The 20,725-nt window shown below is 36.1% G+C and overlaps 1 protein-coding gene, 2 long non-coding RNA genes and 1 pseudogene across 3 annotated transcripts; all 4 read left to right on the plus strand.

The window, feature by feature from the left end:
- Window positions 1–690: 690 nt before the first annotated feature.
- On the plus strand, window positions 691–6,018 carry LOC113466708. Its single transcript, XR_003391029.1, has 2 exons — window positions 691–818; window positions 5,737–6,018. It is a non-coding gene; the product is annotated as an uncharacterized LOC113466708 (long non-coding RNA).
- Window positions 3,191–4,020, plus strand: LOC113466707. The gene is made up of 2 exons (XR_003391028.1): window positions 3,191–3,571; window positions 3,750–4,020. It is a non-coding gene; the product is annotated as an uncharacterized LOC113466707 (long non-coding RNA).
- A 75-nt stretch (window positions 6,019–6,093) lies between the features above and the next one.
- On the plus strand, window positions 6,094–13,870 carry LOC103507460 (annotated as a pseudogene).
- A 2,457-nt stretch (window positions 13,871–16,327) lies between these two features.
- LOC103507461 (GATA zinc finger domain-containing protein 14-like) lies at window positions 16,328–19,853 on the plus strand. Its single transcript, XM_008471932.2, has 4 exons — window positions 16,328–16,871; window positions 17,243–18,184; window positions 18,396–18,717; window positions 18,960–19,853. The coding sequence occupies exons 1-4, from the start codon at window positions 16,560–16,562 to the stop codon at window positions 19,337–19,339; spliced, it is 1,956 nt and encodes a 651-aa protein (XP_008470154.2). The 5' UTR covers window positions 16,328–16,559; the 3' UTR covers window positions 19,340–19,853.
- Window positions 19,854–20,725: the final 872 nt, after the last annotated feature.

Raw genomic sequence — 20,725 nt, forward strand, 5'->3', positions numbered from 1 at the left:
ACATTTTACTTGTACATCTTTTTCGATACAGGGTATTCTCTCAGTTCTCCTTTTTGACTTCTTTTTTTTGGATTTGCTTACACTTATGGAAGTAAACTTTGTTTCGTCCAAGTGTTTACCTGGTGTTGCGTTTTCAGGCATGTAGCGAGAAAGTTAAGGGGGACAAGATTCCTAGGGAGCACATGGGCCAGTTGGGTGACTCATGATATAATACGAGATATAGCAACTACACTGGCAGGGACAAAAGGAACCTTATGTCTACGGTCCTGGGGTAACTATCGCGAGATAATGCAAGTGGTTGATATCTTATCTTGTCGGATGTCAGCAATAAGGAAAGTACTGCGAGACAGTTTTCACATTCCATTTCAGAATCTAGAAAGAAGACTGATAGAGGCAAGTGAAACTACGTAAAACTAAGTGTTTTAAAATGTATGTTTTTAAAAACTGGCAGACCTTGCTCTCAGAATTAATTAATATTATACTCCATTATTGAAAGAAAAAATCCTCACCTTGGGGTGACAAAGTTTTTACTGTGTTTGCACTTTCCGCACACTCCCATATTAATCTTGGAAAAAATATAACACCCTGTGAACTATTGGGACTCTAGTGGTTGACCCGTCCTTTGTACGGGACCACCACACACACACAAATACACCCCCCACACATACCACACCCGTCACACACATCTTATTGAAAGATTTTCCTCACCTTGGAGTGACAAAGTTTTTACTGTGTTTGCACTTTCCGCACACTCCCATATTAATCTTGGAAAAAATATAACACCCTGTGAACTATTGGGACTTCTTCAAACGTCTAAAGTAGTAATTTACCCCCCAAGGGCAATTATTGCTGTTGGTTAAATGTCAAATGAAATTATAAAACTTGAAGGGGTTTGCCTTTGATTTAATTATATTGCTCAGTGAGGTAAATCCAGCTTCCGATTCCACCTGTAGACCTTTAGCTCTAATATAACCATGTTTCAGATTAAATGACAGTTTTCAGTAGCTTGATTGTTGAAGACTGACAGTTGTTACATTTACTTAACAACCAGAGGGGCCCCGTTTCATGAAACTTATAAGTCCTGTAATACAGGGAAATTGCCTCTATTAAAGCCAAATTTTAAAGATGGTCGTTTCACCGATTCACTGCCGGTCAACTTATCAACTATTACTGTTGCTCTTTGATACTGTATCGGTAGTGATATTGGCTCGCTGAATGGCAATTACTAATTAATAAAGTAAGGAAGTAAGGTGCTGATTACTGATTAATGAGTAAGGAAGATCAAGTTAGCCATAAATGTAGGTCCCTCCATCAATGTTCTACGCTAAATTTCATGACTTGACTTGGACAGCTTGGACTCACAGACTTATTCACCGTTCTTTACACGTATTCACCGTTCTTTTCAACTTCACAAGTGAGATTAATCTTCAAATTTACCTCAGGAAAATCTGCAGGAATGAAAGCGCACATCGAACTATTTTTTACCGGAAGTTCTCAGGGGGAGGAGGGGCGGGGCTTTGTTTATTATTGTGGCTTAACCACGATAGTAATTTAAAAAGACGTTAAGGAGGGGACCGCTCCACACGTCTTCTGCCTTACCCTCAAATTGTTACTCTACCTTACCCTCAGACCTCAGAGTTTTTTTTTCTACACTGTTACAACTTTTGTCCTGTACCCTTAAAACGTCAGAGTTGTTGCATTGAAATTTTGTCCAGGAAGTGGCTTTTGTGTAGTTTTTTAGTCCGCAGACTATGTTATGGAAAAAACTTTTTTATGTAATAATAGTAATAATGAAAATCTTTCTCTATGCTTAGTTTCCGACTTCACTCAATTAAGTCTGAGAATCCAGAAGTTGAAAAACGCAACTCTCTTGATAGAAGAACGATGAAGTGAAAATAAATGAAATTTTGCAAAAAGTTGAAAAGTGAAAGGGAAAAAAGTCCTTCTTTACTCGCAATCCTCTCCGGAAAAAAAATGTTGATATGCTGACAACGTCACAAGTCACAAGCCACCTTGTCAGATATGTATGTCAGGGGATTACACGGATATCCGCTGATGGCCCTGACGATGACGGTGCTAGACGGTGAAAAACTTCGATTTATTTCGTAGTTATCCTATGTCAGGGGATTACACGGATATCCGCTGATGGCCCTGACGATGACGGTGCTAGACGGTGAAAAACTTCGATTTATTTCGTAGTTATCACAAATATGTAGATTTAAAGGCCTTCGGTCTTTGATTGGTTGCCAGAAAATTGATTTTGCGGACCTAGGCTAGGTCAGGTAAGCTACTTCCGTTCGATGGAAACATTTCGTCTATCGTCGATTCAGTGAGTAAATTACTATCAGCAATTTCTAAAATGCATTGACAGTGATGTGCTGATAACTGAAGTGACTCAAGGCTGCTTATTTCTTGTCTGTAAACAATGATTCTTTATTCATTTTATATTGCGAATTTAATAGATAATAATCATAGCCCACTGTAGTGTTTTTAATTGTTGTTACTGGGTGTCTTCAAAGAAGTATTCCTGACCTTCGCCGAGGGTGCACTATGCTACATACTGGACTCCGCACACGGGAATTTCGTTAGAAAAGTCTCCTCATGTCAATGCAATGTAAAGGCCTTTCACCAAAGGTTCAGCTTTCCCCTTTGAACAAGGTCGTATTTAGAGGAGGGGCCTGAGGCTCCCCCTCGAGCTACATTTTTCTCCTTGACTGCAGGGCAGACTCCGAAAATTTGGAGCATCCACCCCCTCGACAAAATCCAGGATACGGCCCTGCTTGTCAATGTAATGTAAAGTAAGCCTTTCACCAAAGGTTCAGCTTTTGCGATTATGGTCGCGGATTTGGCGATTTTGTTCGCGGATTTTGCGATTATGTTCGCGGATTTGGCAATTATGTTCGCGGATTCGGCAATTATGTTCGCGGATTCGCGTCCCGAATCGACATTTTGGATATTTGGCAAGCCTATTTAAAGGCCCTCGGTCTTTGATTGGTTGCCAGAAAATTGATTTTGCGAACCTAGGCTAGGTAAGGTAGCTACTTCCGTTCGATGGAAACATTTCGTCTATCGTCGATCCAGTGAGTAAATTACTATCAGCAATTTCTAAAATGCATTGACAGTGATGTGCTCAGTGCTGATAACTGAAGTGACTCAAGGCTGCTTGTTTCTTGTCTGTAAACAATGATAGTTTATTCATTTTATATTGCGAATAGATAAATCATAGCCCATTGTAGTGTTTTTTAATGTTGTTGTTACTGGGTGTCTTCAAAGAAGTATTCCTGACCTTCCGCCGAGGGTGCACTATGCTACATACGGGACTCCGCACACGGGAATTTCGTTAGAAAAGTCTCCTCATGTCAATGTAATGTAAAGGCCTTTCACCAAAGGTTCAGCTTTCCCCTTTGAACAAGGTCGTATTTAGAGGAGGGGCCTGGGGCTCCCCCTCGAGCTACATTTTTCTCCTTGACTGCAGGGCAGACTCCGAACATTTGGAGCATCCACCCCCTCGACAAAATCCAGGATACGGCCCTGCTTGTCAATGTAATGTAAAGTAAGCCTTTCACCAAAGGTTCAGGCCCTTTGAACAAGGTCGTATTTAGGGGAGGGGCCTGGGGCTCCCCCTCGAGCTCCATTTTTCTCCTTGACTGCAGGGCAGACTCCGAAAATTTGGAGAATCCACCCCCTCGCCAAAATCCAGGATATGGCCCTGCTTGTCAATGTAATGTAAAGTAAGCCTTTCACCAAAGGTTCAGCTGTGTCCCTTCCCATCATTCCCCTGTGAACGGCAACAGGGCTCTCTGCTTCCAGTGATTCCTGTCAGACGGGCGTTATGATTGATGTTTCGGATTCATTAGTGACTCTTGTCACCCCCAACCTTCAGTCTTTGAAACGACGGACTTACTACATTGTTTTTCATAAACTCATAATGAAAAGCTCGCTTTTTTACTTTCCTTATCCTATAGGAAGGAAAGTAATGTAATCGGGTCAAATTTTCGATGGTCAGTTTTTAGTGCCAAAACACGTTCACAAGGTTAGCTGTCGTTATTCAGAGACTGTAAATTGTTACCTACATGCACCTAGTCATTAGGCAGTTGTTCCTTAGGAGCTCCCTGTTAGCTGTCGTTATTCAGAGACTGTAAATTGTTACCTACATGCACCTAGTCATTAGGCAGTTGTTCCTTAGGAGCTCCCTCGGTCTCTTGCGAAAGGAAGATGAGCGCACATTTCTTACCCCAACAGGAATGTGGGGTACGTATATTTCTGTGAAATGCAAGTTTTGGAATGATGCTTAAAATTACGTGCATGAAGTGGTAGCCTCGTACTCTACGGTTGAAAACTGGAAACCAATGATAACTTTCTGAACTTTTTTTTTCAGGTAACAGAACTCACGGTACGTCCGACCTCGGAGGTGATTTAATCATTACAGCGATCAATCTACGGAGACCCAAAAGAACAGTGATGAGTTCTAAGCAGTGATAATTCAAGTATTTGTTGATATTGTAACACCGTACAAGGTTCTAATGCTGGGCGATCAAAAATATGCTCGAAAGTGTCCATCAGCCCATCATTCCCGTTGATATTGTAACACCGTACAAGGTTCTAATGCTGGGCGATCAAAAATATGCTCGAAAGTGTCCATCAGCCCATCATTAGAGAAAAAATCTCGGGTAGCAAGTATGTAAATGAGTTCATGTCGTATGCCTAACCAGAGGTGTTGTTTCACTTTCATTGAAAGTGACAGGTGACTTTTTATGAAGCTATGCTAAATTATAAACGGTTGTATAGAACTTGGAAAAATTGACCCTAAGAAACCCTAAGAAATGTGTTCTCTTTTATCAGTTGAGGTTTTAATCCGGTACATTTATAACTCGAATGTCTAATCTATCTGGTACTACCCCAACTATGAAGAATTATTTCCAATATAGTTACGAGTAACATAAATAAGAGATAGATATGGTCACCACTGCTAGCGTTCATAAGGAACAATCTAACCATTGTTTATGAAGGCAAACATATTGGAAAGAGGGGCCAAGATAGGGGCCCAAGTGTACATTTCTATTATTCATAACGTCACAAGGTTAGCTGTCGTTATTCAGAGACTGTAAATTGTTACCTACATGCACCTAGTCATTAGGCAGTTGTTCCTTAGGAGCTCCCTCGGTCTCTTGCGAAAGGAAGATGAGCGCACATTTCTTACCCCAACAGGAATGTGGGGTACGTATATTTCTGTGAAATGCAAGTTTTGGAATGATGCTTAAAATTACGTGCATGAAGTGGTAGCCTCGTACTCTACGGTTGAAAACTGGAAACCAATGATTACCTAACCTTTTTGGGACTAGACTTGGCTTTTGTTTTCACCTAATGTTTCTGATATACTCATTCTGAATAACCGTAAATGTACTCGTAGTCTCGTACTACAAACAAGTATGTACCCTATAAGACTGCTGGCTAGTTAAGTAACATACAGTGTAAGTCTTCTGTTGGGACTGAGACTTGGCTTTTGTTTTCACCCAATGTTTCTGATATACTCATTCTGAATAACCGTAAATGTACTCGTAGTCTCGTACTACAAACAAGTATGTACCCTATAAGACTGCTGGCTAGTTAAGTAACATACAGTGTAAGTCTTCTGTAAAAATCAAGTCTTTATGTAAATTTTCTATCCATAGTAAAGTGTGGACGTATGAAGATATTTAACTATAAATCAACTTCCTCTTTCCTCTTAAAATCAAGTCTTGCCATGTGTAAATGTGAAGGTCAAGTTAGTCTAAAAGTGGCGATGGAACGGTTAGTCGGTTACACAGATCACATGTACATCAAAGTGGACATAATATTGTCATCTGAGAAAATTCCTAACCTCATTCTAATGGCTGATTTTATGACGACCTTCCTGCCTAGCGCTCTAAGAACTAGGCAGTTTAGAGTTTAGCGGGATACTTCTCAGATTTCAATCTACAAGAATGGTAGACGTCTAGGTAGAGGACCGTACCCCGTTGACCTTCTTGACCATACGCCTCTGATTTTGTGTTTCATTATGTATGAATCACGCAGTCCGAACACATCGTCTTTTATAAATTATAATGTAAGACTTCTACCATCACGCTTCCTTATCTATTTGAGAATTGTCAGAAGTGCCATTGATCGATTTCACACAAGGGTGAATCAGTTAGTATCCTGATATTCTTTTGACTTTTTTCTCCAAATAACTCCTCCAGTCTGTGTTTGATAGTTAGTTAACCAACAATGTCGTCTCCGCGAGTTATCGTAGTGACTGGTGCCAGTGTTGGAATAGGATCGGCGATTTTGAGACAACAAGCAAGCTTAGGACACATTGTAGTGGGCTTGGCGAGACGAGCTGAAAAAATTGAGGTAAGTTTCTGTACCAAGTTTTATTTTTATGCTTTTTTTAAAACTTTTTTTTTTATTTCAACCGTTACAAGAGCAATTCAATACAATAGGCACTTATTACAAAATATGTACATAATAGAAAAAAATGGTAAACTGTTACGACAGAAAAAGCGGTCGAAACGCTAATTCAAAATGCCGTCAAAATACTACCGACCATTGTTCCAATGTTAATTGAAAAAATCTTTTTGGGAATTTTACTCTAAATCTAAAGAAAGGTGCTCTTTTCTCATTTCTCCAGGAAATCAAGAAAGAAAATAAGGATTGGAATGTGCATGCACTGAAGGTCGATCTCAGCCAAGAAAAAGAAATAGTTGAAGCATTTAACTGGATCAAAACTAATCTGAAGAAAGTAGATGTCCTTGTCAACAATGCAGCTGTCCTGATTGCTACTGATGTTCTCAGTAAGTTCGAACTAATTTTCCATTTCTTCAGGGTATCTGTCAGCCTCGTGAAGACACTTGAAAAGCTATAAAATCTCGTTCAAACGCACGAGGTGGTATAAAAATTTGATATGAAGGAGGGAAAAGATGTTCTCTTGATGGGGAGAAAAACGAATGATTTTGCTAGTATCTAACAGTCTTAAATCCAGTAAAAATCACCTCTATTTATCACAATTTTTTCTCCAAGCACTCTCGAAGCTTGGGTATTTTTTTAAACAAAGATCTAACTTTTATCACATGTTTTTCTGCAGAGGGAGAAATGGAACATTGGAGGACAATGTTTGATGTTAATTTATTTGCGCCGGGCATTTGCGTCAGAGAAGTGAACCCCATTTTTCAATTTTTTCTCCAAGCACTCTCGAAGCTTGGGTATTTTTTTAAACAAAGATCTAACTTTTATCACATGTTTTTCTACAGAGGGAGAAATGGAACATTGGAGGACAATGTTTGATGTTAATTTATTTGCGCCGGGCATTTGCGTCAGAGAAGTGAACCCCATTTTAGCTGAAGATGGTCATATAGTCAACATTAGCAGGTAATGTACCTAATTAACCAAGCTGTATGCTTTTTTAGAATCGTTTTAACTGTGGATTACTGTTAGCACACTTTAATAAATGCAAATAATAATGAAATGTGGATTACAATCCTATTAGGTACTCCTATTATTTTACTCTAGGTACTTATACTCTCTGCCTTTTCCGAACTTTTGTCTTGGTTTCGAACTAAACCAATGTGCAACCTGGAACATGTTTATTACATTTTTCAAGTCAGATTTTTTTTTACCTATGTCTCTCAATCCACTTAGTAAGATTCTGTTGATTTATTTTATTTTATTTTAGAATCGTTTTAATTGTGGATTACTGTTAGCACACTTTAATAAATGCAAATAATAATGAAATGTGGATTACAATCCTACTAGGTACTCCTATTATTTTACTCTAGGTACTTATACTCTCTGCCTTTCCGAACTTTTGTCTTGGTTTCGAACTGAACCAATGTGCAACCTGGTCCCTGGAACATGTTCATTACATTTTTCAAGTCAGATTTTTTTTTGACCTATGTCTCTCAATCCACTTAGTAAGATTCTGTTGATTTATTTTATTTTTTCTTTTTATTATTCCCTCTAGTGTTGCCGGACAATCCATCCTAAAAATCAACGACTACCTCATCTATGCGTCAACCAAACATGCTCTAAAAGTTGTCACTGAAGCAACCAGAATGGCTCTGGCTCAGGAGAAACCAAAAGTTCGAGTCACGGTAAGAATTATGAATCTCTTATTTTTTCTTAAAATTGGAAGAAAAGAAAAGCTATTTCCATAAGTCCTAGACCTAGAGTCTTGTCATTCAGGAATCGCAAGACGGTTTTAGATGAAGTACCTACCTAACACTAGGTTCACACTGCACGTTTTTTCAAAGTTCGAGTCACGGTAAGAATCATGAATCTCTTATTTTTTCTTAAAATTGGAAGAAAAGAAAAGCTATTTCCATGAGTACTAGACCTAGAGTCTTGTCATTCAGGAATCGCAAGACGGTTTTAGATGAAGTACCTACCTAACACTAGGTTCACACTGCACGTTTTTTGTAAACCCTAAGAAATGTGTTCTCTTTTATCAGTTGAGGTTTTAATCCGGTACATTTATAACTCGAATGTCTAATCTCTAATCTATCTGGTACTACCCCAACTATGAAGAATTATTTCCAATATAGTTACGAGTAACATAAATAATAGATAGATATGGTCACCACTGCTAGCGTTCATAAGGAACAATCTAACCATTGTTTATGAAGGCAAACATATTGGAAAGAGGGGCCAAGATAGGGGCCCAAGTGTACATTTCTATTATTCATAACGTCACAAGGTTAGCTGTCATATAATATTTTCCTTATTTTTAAAAAACAATTTTATTTCAAAATAATTAAAACTCTCAAAATGATTATTTTTTGGGGAAATTTACCTCAACAGTCAACAATTGAAATTGAAAACAAACTGAGACAAGAAAAAAAGCGGACGGACAACGTTCAGGTGTGAACAAGCTCATTCAAATACAAGTGCCACTGAATCATCAACGTTTTTTTACTGTTGAACGGCAGAACAGATTCTAGTGACAAGAGAACAGTACAAACGTTTGTCCGACGTTTTTTTTTTTTTTTTTTTTTTTTTTTTTTTTTTTTTTTTTTTTTTTTGGGGTTTGGTGCAGAAAGAATATGAACAACCCTTGCGATTCGATTCATTCATTGTACTACCCGGATCATGATCATTTAGCTTTCTCGTAGACTTGGCTTTTGTTTTCACCTAATGTTTCTGATATACTCATTCTGAATAACCGTAAATGTACGGGACTAGACTTGGCTTTTGTTTTCACCTAATGTTTCTGATATACTCATTCTGAATAACCGTAAATGTACGAGACTTGGCTTTTGTTTTCACCTAATATTTCTGATATACTCATTCTGAATAACCGTAAATGTACTCGTAGTCTCGTACATACAAACAAGTATGTACCCTATAAGACTGCTGGCTAGTTAAGTAACATACAGTGTAAGTCTTCTGTAAAAATCAAGTCTTTATGTAAATCAAGTATTTATTTTAATTAAAGCATTAAGTTTAGCAGGTATAACGCTAGAATAATAAGAGGAAGTGGTTGCCTCGTTTCCATTTTCAGTTGCTTTCTACACCATAGGCGGTTCTTGCCTAAATTTTTGGGGGGGCTTGATTTTGAAGGTACACCTTAAAAATTTTGATTTAGCTTTATGTAAAAAATCTTTTTATAAATCAAAACAATCTTTTGGTTTTTATGAATTTTATGTTGTCTTCATATGGGCTTAATTCTAGTCAAAAGTATTGTATGTTTGCAATAAACGAAAATATTGGTAATTGTTTGTTCTTTATTTTCTCATTTTGTCGAACAGAAAATATGTAGATCAACCCGAATTTAAACCAAGTACGTTATCATTACAAAATTTGGTTTCCTTGCGTTTTGTTTTATTTTATGCTTAAAAAGAATTTTACTGTGTTTTTGGAATTCCTGATGTCATAAGGATTGTTCAAATGCATCAGAAATGTCTTGATCGTCAGGATCTTCATTGATCTACTGCCGTTATCTAAAAATTCTCAACAAAATTTCTTGAAAAACCCACCCACGTGTTGGGAAGGGAGAAAAAGAAGTTTGAAAAATTTTCTCGTCGAAGTGATTCCCATTCTTCATTGAAATAAAGATGATGGTCATTAACCTGTTCGGAAATCATGGGTTGAATTGAAATATGACAAGATCTAGTGATATAAAAAATAATGGTCATATGGACCGCGTGGTATTGAGTTTGTCGCCCTGAGTGGAGACCTAAATAATTTACCGAAGAAGATGAATGAATCAACTCTAGTTTAGTCTACAATAAATCAACTTAGACATCAAAGAAATGTCGACTTGCAAAAACGTTGCCTCTAAGACTTGACGCATAGACCGTTCATCTAACGTCACTTATTAGTCTACAATAAATAATCAACTTAGACATCAAAGAAATGTCGACTTGCAAAAACGTTGCCTCTAAGACTTGACGCATAGACCGTTCATCTAACGTCACTTATATCGATTTCACTCAAAGTATCCCGAGAATCGAACCCGAGTTCCTTATTTGCAATGACCACTCCGTCATGCTCACCCGACGGGTTAAAATACATGGGTCGAGGCGCCACCAATATGTTCATGTAGGAATTTGAAAATTGAACGAAGCTTTTCAATATAGCATTCCATTAGTCGAGCATTTCCATCTCGTATTATTCATTAATGTGTCAGGCACACACACAACTTTGAGCATTTTCAGGTGAGGATTTTTCCTTCAGTTATACATCTATGGAGCTGCTGGGATTGTTCCATCTTCGACTTAAAACAATTCTGTACGCGTAACAGTATCCCCTTTTGATCATTAATTGATTATTATCTATTTATTGAAATTTGACGAAACTCGGTTGTCGTTGTCTGTGAGTTTAATACCTGATGAATCTGTCAAAACAACTTCAAATATTTGAATGCATCAACAATTTTTTATTTGTTTTACCTCGAATTGTTTTTCTGCACTCACCTTCTCTGATTTCTACTGACACATTGACGTCATATGATTCTCGAATTTTATTTGGCAACAACCAACTCCCTTTTTCCGTGTGATTCTAATGTCAGAAATATGATAGCTTCGAATGCAGAAATAATAGAATCTAATGAGTAGATTTCATATTCTTCATGAAGATATTTCGATAAGAAAATTGATTAGATTTCTGAAATAGGTAAATATACCTAAATAAAACGAATCAATTGAAAACTTCTAAAAATAGACATGACAAAAAGATCAAAATATTTGTATTTTATAAATAGGTATACATGAAAATTTTTGACCCTTTAAACACATGAAGTTTTTCAGAATAATTTGTTTGGAACCTGTTGATTCCCAGGTTCAAGAGAGATTGTAGTTATCGTCTATTGTGGGTTAAGACAGAAAATATCAACAAGCAAGACGATTTTTTTTTTTTTTGAAATAAAGAGGAGAAATGTCAAAAACAACATTTTTTTCTTAACAAGAGTCGAAGAACAGGAGAGGTGAGGAAAAGGAAAGAGAAATCTTGTACCTAACAGGGGAAGATTTGCGGATGATCAAAATCACAACACAACTGTTCCTCCTAATCGAAGTACTTCTTACTCTTTTTGAGTATTTTAACAACAATAACCAGTAGTTCAAGTCTTAAGTGATTGTAGAACTTTAAAAAAGGCATATACGTGGCTACTCTTTTTGAGTATTTTAACAACAATAACCAGTAGTTCAAGTCTTAAGTGATTGTAGAACTTTAAAAAAGGCATATACGTGGCTCCTAGTTCAAGTCTTAAGTGATTGTAGAACTTTAAAAAAGGCATATACGTGGCTCCCAAGGCCCAATGGAGTCCGGAGAAACGAAATTAAAATAACCATCAGATTTGAGTCCCGACATGTGAAATATGGATGACATCCATATTTCATGGTTTAAAATAATATTTTCTTCAGTTCGCACTAATTGAATGAAAAAGATCACTCATAAAGTATAGTTCTTTCGGAGGAAGAAATAAAAGTAAGAGGGGAGCGAATGTGAAAGAAATTATTGAAAAAATAAGATGACATTGGCGTGTGATTTTTAAACAATACAACTAATTTAATCGAAGAAGGAAGGGAAATAAAAGAGCAAAGCATCCTGAAATAAATTGACAAACACTTTGGAAAAAAACTTTTTTCCAGAGCGACAGCATTGAAGATCTTCCACATTTTTCATGCTTTTTTTCTACAATCAGCCTAAGTAAGATTGGAGATCGTTTGTTCCTTGTTTCATATGTTGTTTATACTGTATCCTCCTTTCTTGTTTTTTATCTGGTCTCTATATGTCTGTCTGTATTTATTTCTTTTTATAATATTCTCCTCTCTCATATATTGCCGAAACCAAAAGTAAGAAAAAATCCCTTTTCCCAAGAGCTTTAGTAGGAATAGCAAGTTCAGAAAAGGCCGCAAATTTGATCAAAGAGTAAAGAAGTAGTATGTCTGACTTTCGTAGGTCATGATTGTACGTTACTGTAGGTCGTTTTAAAGCTACAAATTTTAAGAAAATAGATCGAAAATTAATTCCCCTCCTCTTTGGACATAGCTTTATTTTTCCTTCAGTGGTTACGAAAAGTGTTTAGTTACGAAAAGTGTTTAGTTCTTTTCCGATCACGTAAAAATGAAAATGGGATGCACTTAGTACTTAATGTCTACCATTGGGTTTCCAGCCTTTGAATCATACAACCATTGGCGGCAGATGAAGTGAAAAGAAACGTGAATGAATGAGTAGTACTCACCATTTTTGGTCACTAGTAATATGATTCGAATAATGCTCGTAAATATTATTAAGGAGCGCGGTAGCGCTCCGCCCCGCCAAGTCAAGAAAGTTTGACCGCGCTACTAGAGATATTATACGCGACAGGGAAATAAAATCCGTCACAGTTAAAAAACGGGACAGTAAAAAAACGTGCAGTGTGAACCTAGTGTAAGGTAGTAGTTTTTAACTCGAAGATTTTCATTGAATTTGTCTGTTTGTTTCACCACAACTGTCAAATATTTAGTTTGCTTTAATATGAAATTAGGCAATCAAAAATAAACACGAAGTTTTATTATTATTATTACCACCTATTATTATTATTACATAATACCATTTTTAAGAGCTGAGCAGTCTCGGACGAAAAAAACTTTACAGTACTCGTTATACTTATTGTTTTTCAGATTATATCCCCTGGTGTCGTGGCAACCGATATGTCAGTAGGATTCAGAGAAGCTGCTCCGGTAGAAATTCCTGCTGTAACACCCGAGGATGTGGCCGACTCGATGAATTACGTCATAAACACTCCCTACCATTGTAACGTACGTACATACTATGCTTTATTTCTTGGTTCTTTCATATTGCATAGTTCTTGGTACTTTGATATGGGAAAGAAGAGGAAGGAAAATGTTGAAAGTTGATGTTACGAGTCCTTTCTGATATCAGATAAATAAATTCAAAATGAAAATACCTCGTACGTTCCCTAATATTAAGCCTAACCACAATACATGAATAGTTAGACTTGAGAATAGGGGAAGTACTCTTTAAACGAAAGCTCTACTTGAGTCCCTTTCTGATATCAGATAAATAAATTCAAAATGAAAATACCTCGTACTTTCCCTAATATTAAGCCTAACCACAATACATGAATAGTTAGACTTGAGAATAGGGGAAGTACTCTTTAAACGAAAGCTCTACTTGAGTACATTTGGCTACGGCATTCAATTCTTGAGAAACTGTAGTTCGAGTCCCAAGCAGAGACTTGGAAATTAACTAAGAGGAGAGCCATTTGTAAATTAAAAAAAAGTTATAACTTTCTGAACTTTTTTTTTTCAGGTAACAGAACTCACGGTACGTCCGACATCGGAGGTGATTTAATCATTACAGCGATCAATCTACGGAGACCCAAAAGAACAGTGATGAGTTCTAAGCAGTGATAATTCAAGTATTTCTACTTGAGTACATTTGGCTACGGCATTCAATTCTTGAGAAACTGTAGTTCGAGTCCCAAGCAGAGACTTGGAAATTAACTAAGAGGAGAGCCATTTGTAAATTAAAAAATCTGGTGTGAACATCACACGACTTTCCTTATCCTATTGAATGATGCTTATTTTTATGTTCTATAGTAATTAAAAAAAGTTATAACTTTCTGAACTTTTTTTTTTCAGGTAACAGAACTCACGGTACGTCCGACATCGGAGGTGATTTAATCATTACAGCGATAAAAGGCGGGGTACAAAATTGATTTCTAATCTTTTTTGGGGTGGGATGGAGTTTTGTTTGTTTTTTGTGGCACTTGATTTGTTTTGGGAGGAACGACTTGGCGGGGTCTTTTTTATGCCACGAAGTGGTATTTTTTGGGGGGATCTCATAACTTTTTGCAGAAACTTAGCATAATATGACGTATGAGCGTAGCGCAACAAAGTACAAAAACAATAGGCACAGTAACATCATTTGGTAAGTAGCAAAGGTAAGGTTTGGTGAGTTTGGGTTATTTCTGAGTGAAAAACACCATAGTAATATATTTGGGTAAGTTTTAGTAAGTTCGGGTCAAGTAATATGATTCGAATAATGCTCGTAAATATTATACTACGTACCAAGGAAGGAGAAAACATTGACATTCGTGGTTTTCAAACTAAACCATAGGTACTGTACCAGAGGCGAACTACCTACAGTGATTGAAGTTTTTCAAAATGGGTAGTAGTCATATGGGCTTTTTTGTTCTATAAGTATCAGCTTTAGTCAAGTCAATCTTTTCTTTAGAACTAAACTTGTGCCTCCACAATTGTTTCTCAGCCTTTGAAATTGTTCAAGTGGAAAATAAACGCTACAATTCTCCGTACTTTTTTTCTTTCTCAAATACTTTCCGTTCTACTTTCAGAAAATAAATGAGAAGAAAGATTTGTAGATCTTTAAGTAAAGCTTTTCATAAAAGAGTTAATTCAGTGGGGGATATTTCACACATTGAGAAATCTTATCATGAAATACGCGAAGGTAATTTCCCATTTGTCACGAGACACTTGTGGTAGATGTTAGTTTTTCTCTTCACAACATTCTGGTGACCGGTGGAAAGTGGTAGGTAAGTTAGTGTTTGGTGCAGAAAGAATATGAACAACCCTTGCGATTCGATTCATTCATTGTACTACCCGGATCATGATCATTTAGCTTTCTCGTGATTCATGATAATCATTATAGAAACTTCATACAGGTCTCACTGGTTTATTTCAATGGAACAATCAAATATTGTGGTACTCTTCATAAATCAAATTACACATCGTGCTTGAATGAATTGATTGGAAACGAAAATATATTATACTTGTAAACTTGTATGTATAGAAAATAAATAAAAAAGTAATCTAGCTTCAGTGAACGACTAACAGCATCCTGTGATAGTCGAAGATTTTTGTTTCAAGGACAATTATCTCAAATATCACAAAAAGGGGTAAGGGTAGTCCCAAGGTAAGACTATCATAGATTCTCTCACAGGTCTTCACATTGAAAATTGAAACAGTGCAAACGTAAATCAAACCTCTGTGAAAGAGTCTTCAAAAGACTTTCCCAATGATTGGTGTAAGACTGTTGCAAAATCGTCCTCTCTGTAAATCAATTTTTTTGGGGGTAGGGGAGTACCTCTTGCAATATTTCATTCATTCTGATAAGTACAATAAAGCGCCCTTTGAAGCCGTAATCCATATCAAAATCAAAGGGTTTATTTTAGCAACCTAATGATTAAAATTATACCAACTTGGTTAAATGTGATGGTTTTCCATCTTATCATGTGAAGCGGGCGAAGCCTTATTTTAGCAACCTAATGATTAAAATTATACCAACTTGGTTAAATGTGATGGTTTTCCATCTTATCGTGTGAAGCGGGCGAAGCCTCAAATATATACTTCTGACCTATGTATGGAGAAGTTGGCCCTATAGAGGAAGTAATTGTCAAAAGATATGAGAAGAAAATTATATTATATCCAAAGTATATATTTCTTTTAATAATAACGGGACTGTTCACCCTTCAGTATAATATTGGAAGCCCATCTCCTAGATATAATGACGAGGGGATTGTTTTGCAGTCTCTGGATGAGATGAAAGATGTGTGAATCTTCTTCTGTCTACTCTGATGCGATGTCGATGATGAATTGTCTCATGTTTCCTTGATGAAATCTTTTGCTTATCACCTGATCACCAGATTTTTTTTTTATAATACACAGGGATTTTGCTGATACTACTAAACTTTTATGACGGAAAAGTCAATTGGGGTGAGATTGAATATGTTTACTAACTTCCATACTGAGAGGTGTTAATATTAACAGTGAATAAAGTTTATAAGACAGGTAGTCAAGAAAATGTCATGACTACTGTACAGATAACTTCCATACTGAGAGGTGTTAATATTAACAGTGAATAAAGTTTATAAGACAGGTAGTCAAGAAAATGTCATGACTACTGTACAGATAGAAGTATCTACAGAATTTAATAATATTGGTTTATAAGGATCTATGTTCCGACAATTTAATCCTAAATTTTTGTCTAGAGAGAAAAATATAAAATTTTAAACCTACCATTCATACATAAATTACATGACTACACTAACTTGTAAAAGTAAAGAATACAGGTGACTGATTATGAACAGCACGCCAAACCGTAAAATTTTTAACAAGACTTTTCGTCGTCCGTCTTGTAAACCTCCTAACCACAATGTTCCTGTTAGGAAATGCAAAAGTAATGGTAGGAAAAAGATAAAGCCTCAGAGAAAATTTTATGGCATGGATGATGGGCTCTTCAAATCTCTGAATTGTACTTGTAAAAAGAAAATGAAGAGTACTTGTCAAGATAATTTGAAGAAAAGAGTCAATCAAAATATCCAACATAGAGACCATTGCAACGTGGAAAAGTGGTATCAATCGTATATATGTGGCGCTAATACCAACAGTAACATAAATACTTTGAATACCAATATCCATATTAATTGAAACCGAGGGAGAAAGCGAGGAAAAGAGAAGAACATCCACAGCAAGACAAGAAATTAATATCATGAAAACCAGAGAGGATAATAGAGTGGTAAATGTGAATAATAATAATGAGAAAAAGTTATGCCGCGGCGATATCATTGGAACATGGCGGCTCACAGGTTTAATAGCCATTTTGAATGGCTTTGACTCTGAATTGTACTTGTAAAAAGAAAATGAAGAGTACTTGTCAAGATAATTTGAAGAAAAGAGTCAATCAAAATATCCAACATAGAGACCATTGCAACGTGGAAAAGTGGTATCAATCGTATATATGTGGCGCTAATACCAACAGTAACATAAATACTTTGAATACCTTACGTAAATATGGAAACGTCAATAATACTTTTGGTACACTTCTTTATGAAGTTCCTTCCATTTACAGTTATTGGTCCGAAAATGAATCCAACTTTGATGAAATGGAATCCATATCTTCCTTCGATCAATGTTATTGCCGATATTGTTTACGATTAACTCATAAAAGACCAGTTCACTGTAGGTATTATAATTCTCACTCTCCACCTCCTAGATCTGAAAGCTATGAGGGTAAAAACTATTTGAAGAACGGTGGTGTTCAGTATCAACAAAATGATTTTCAGAAAAATAAAACAGATGCCCAGGAAATAAACAATAATAACATGAATAATAATATTTCAACAAGCAATAATACCAACGATAGTAGGCACCCTTATATGAAAAATAACGTCAACAATCAAAATTTGCAATGTGGAGGAACCAACCAGAATTGGAAAAGTGGCGAAAAAAATCAAAATAATAATCCAAGTTGGCAAACTGACGAAAATTACAACTCTGGAAAATCATTTCAAAATAACAATAGTAGCAATCCGAATAATCCAACCAACCAGAATAATGCAGGTAATCATCAAAATGAACAAAGTGATGGTAAGGGAAACCCGACCAATAATAATCAAAGAAATAATTATACTAATAATCAGCCGACAACCAGCAAGCAACAGCAACCAGCAGCAACCAACAGCAATTTTAATCAGAACCTTACCAATAATCAGAGTAATGGTTATGAAATTAAACACTTCATCAACCACCACCAAAATGGGCAAAATGACGATAGTCGCAATTTCAACAATCTAACGCCCAATTCTCAAAATGGTCAAACTGACAATAATAATATTAAACGTTGGGAACTCGAAAAAAGTAATAATAAATACAATCAAAATGGACAAAACTACGAAAATCACAATATCAATAATCCTTTAGAACAAGCTGCACAAAGGGGGGCCTACATACGTACCAATTTATTAGGATGTGTAAAGTTGGTTATTCGAATTAAGAGTACAATAATATTGATATAGGCACACATTGTACTGGTGGAATGAGAGAGACAGAGAGCCCCTTTGATCCTAAATGGATAATAGGTATACATAGGATATTAGAAAGCCAGACGTTCCAAGAACGAAACCTATCTGTAAAGCTGCTGCACAAAACAAGAACTGGCCTACAGAGAAACAAACACATCAAGTTGATAACCATATTCATGATTTAAATCAGAAAGACAATAATAGTGAACCAAAAGCCAATAATTTTAATCTTAAAGCGCAAAGCGACGAAAATCTTAACGTCTTCAATAACCCTGTTTGGTTAGCTGCGCAAAAGAGAAAGTGTATCAAAAACAACGAACCGAAAGAAAATTTAAAACATGATGGTACAGCAAACCCAGTTAAACATGCTGTACTGACGAAAGGTGTAGTAAGTGATATTACAGACCAACTTCAGACGACAGGCTACGGAACTCCAGGTAATATGCATTTTAAAATAAACTCCAAACCATGAGAAAGAGGGTATTATTATTATTATTATTATTATTATTATTATTATTATTATTATTATTATTATTATTATTATTATTATTATTTTAATCTTTCATTCCTGTATTAATCGAAAGAGGTGAATTTGTTACCTAACCTATCCACAGTCGAATCGGTATGCCCTTCCTATCTCGTCCTACTGATCAGTGATTTGTTATCTTTTCCTTACAAGGTGTGAATAATAAACAAAACAAAAATTATGTCGAAAATGAGAGTGACAATATGTCTGACATTGAAAAGAGAAGTGAAATGGAGAATCCAGACAATGAACAAAGAGGAAGTTTCATTTCACAAAGTGGTTCCAACTTCGAATGTTCGGAAACTAGTGGTGATTCTACAGAACACTCTCATACTGACAGCGAAGAACAGGTTAAAGACACAAATGAAACAGAGTATGAGATCCAACCGACCATATCAAAATTGAGTTTGATGAAAACTTTGAGAAACCAATGTAAGGGTAAAAATGTGTTGAAACTAAAAATTATTAAAGTACCGAAAGCACAGAACACCCGTGATCAAGTTAAACCGAAAATAAAATTGACTATACATTAATATCCTTGTTATCTGTTGTAAAATAATGCTGGATAAGCGAACATGTTGACATAATTCTGTACACAAAATTGAATAAATAATATGTAGCTTAATATTATGTGATCTCTATCCGAATACATGTTATTTGTGTACGAGTAGGTACTATGAAAATCAGAGAGAATGAACCGTGAGAAAATTACAGGAATATTCCATGAATTATAAGCTCAACCGAATATTCATTCCTTGAACTGAACGCAACCACTACTTTACAAAAGCCGGAAAATAATGCTCTCCCTTAGGTAAAATAACACTTTGGATGGCTACAATTCCAAGAATTGAACCATAATCATAATATACCTCATAACAGACGTAACATATTGACAAGTAGATCTAACAATATCATGTCTACAGCCAGGGGCCAGTATGATGAACCTTAGAAACAAAAGGTCAAAGGACATTATTACGTCGTGTCTGAAATGTCTGGTCTAAAAATATCTTCCTTTTGAAGAATTCCAACCAGGAGTGCAAGATACAACTAAATGATACTATGGATAAGATAGGAAGTAAATAATTATTATCTCATATGTAGTAAACCATAATTTACTGTACTTTAGCGCTCTTTCAACCTTTTTCCCCGAAAGCACTAACCTAAATCATTAGGTGATAATATGTGAGAGGTATCACAGATTTTGATGTAGGTATTTATTATTCTTTAAAAACTTTTTGCTCTTTTTTCAATTACATGAGAACCTTCTCTTTCGATGGTTTCGATCTAATTAATTCTCAGGTTAAGTGACGAGCAAGAAAGCACAAATTATTCTTTAAAAACTTTTCGCTCTTTTTTCAATTACATGAGAACCTTCTCTTTCGATGGTTTCGATCTAATTAATTCTCAGGTTAAGTGACGAGCAAGAAAGCACAAATGTCGAAAGTCAAAACTTTACCTCAAGCTGTCTGACAGTAAGCCCACTCTCTACATCACACAATTTATTAATTCCTCATCGAGGATCATTTTGTTCTTCGTCTCAACTTTTTCCTCCCGCTAAGTTCTTCTCTTCCTCTAAATGGGACGCTTTGGAATTCATAGCAAACTTCTCTCTTGAGAATGAGGGGAATTTCTTATTTGATATTAAATTTGAACAGGTAGAATTAGAAATAGGTAGACGCATTCTGTACAAAGATTAGACATCAACATTTTTTCCACCTCCTCCTCGTTCCTTGTTGAGGTGGCTTAATAGAGATAGCCATGGATCCCTCGCAATTCTCATACATGTTCATCATAATTGGCAAATACATTATAAGCTTTCTACAACATAAGTATTGTACTCCGGTTTGGGGGAGGGGGTAAACATTGAACCAACTTTTAACTTTGACCACTTTTTTTTGTAGCGACGAATCCGATTCCAT

The sequence above is a fragment of the Diaphorina citri genome, unplaced genomic scaffold (genome assembly GCF_000475195.1).
Source record: "Diaphorina citri unplaced genomic scaffold, Diaci psyllid genome assembly version 1.1 scaffold315, whole genome shotgun sequence".
Classification (NCBI taxonomy): Eukaryota; Metazoa; Arthropoda; class Insecta; order Hemiptera; family Psyllidae; genus Diaphorina; species Diaphorina citri.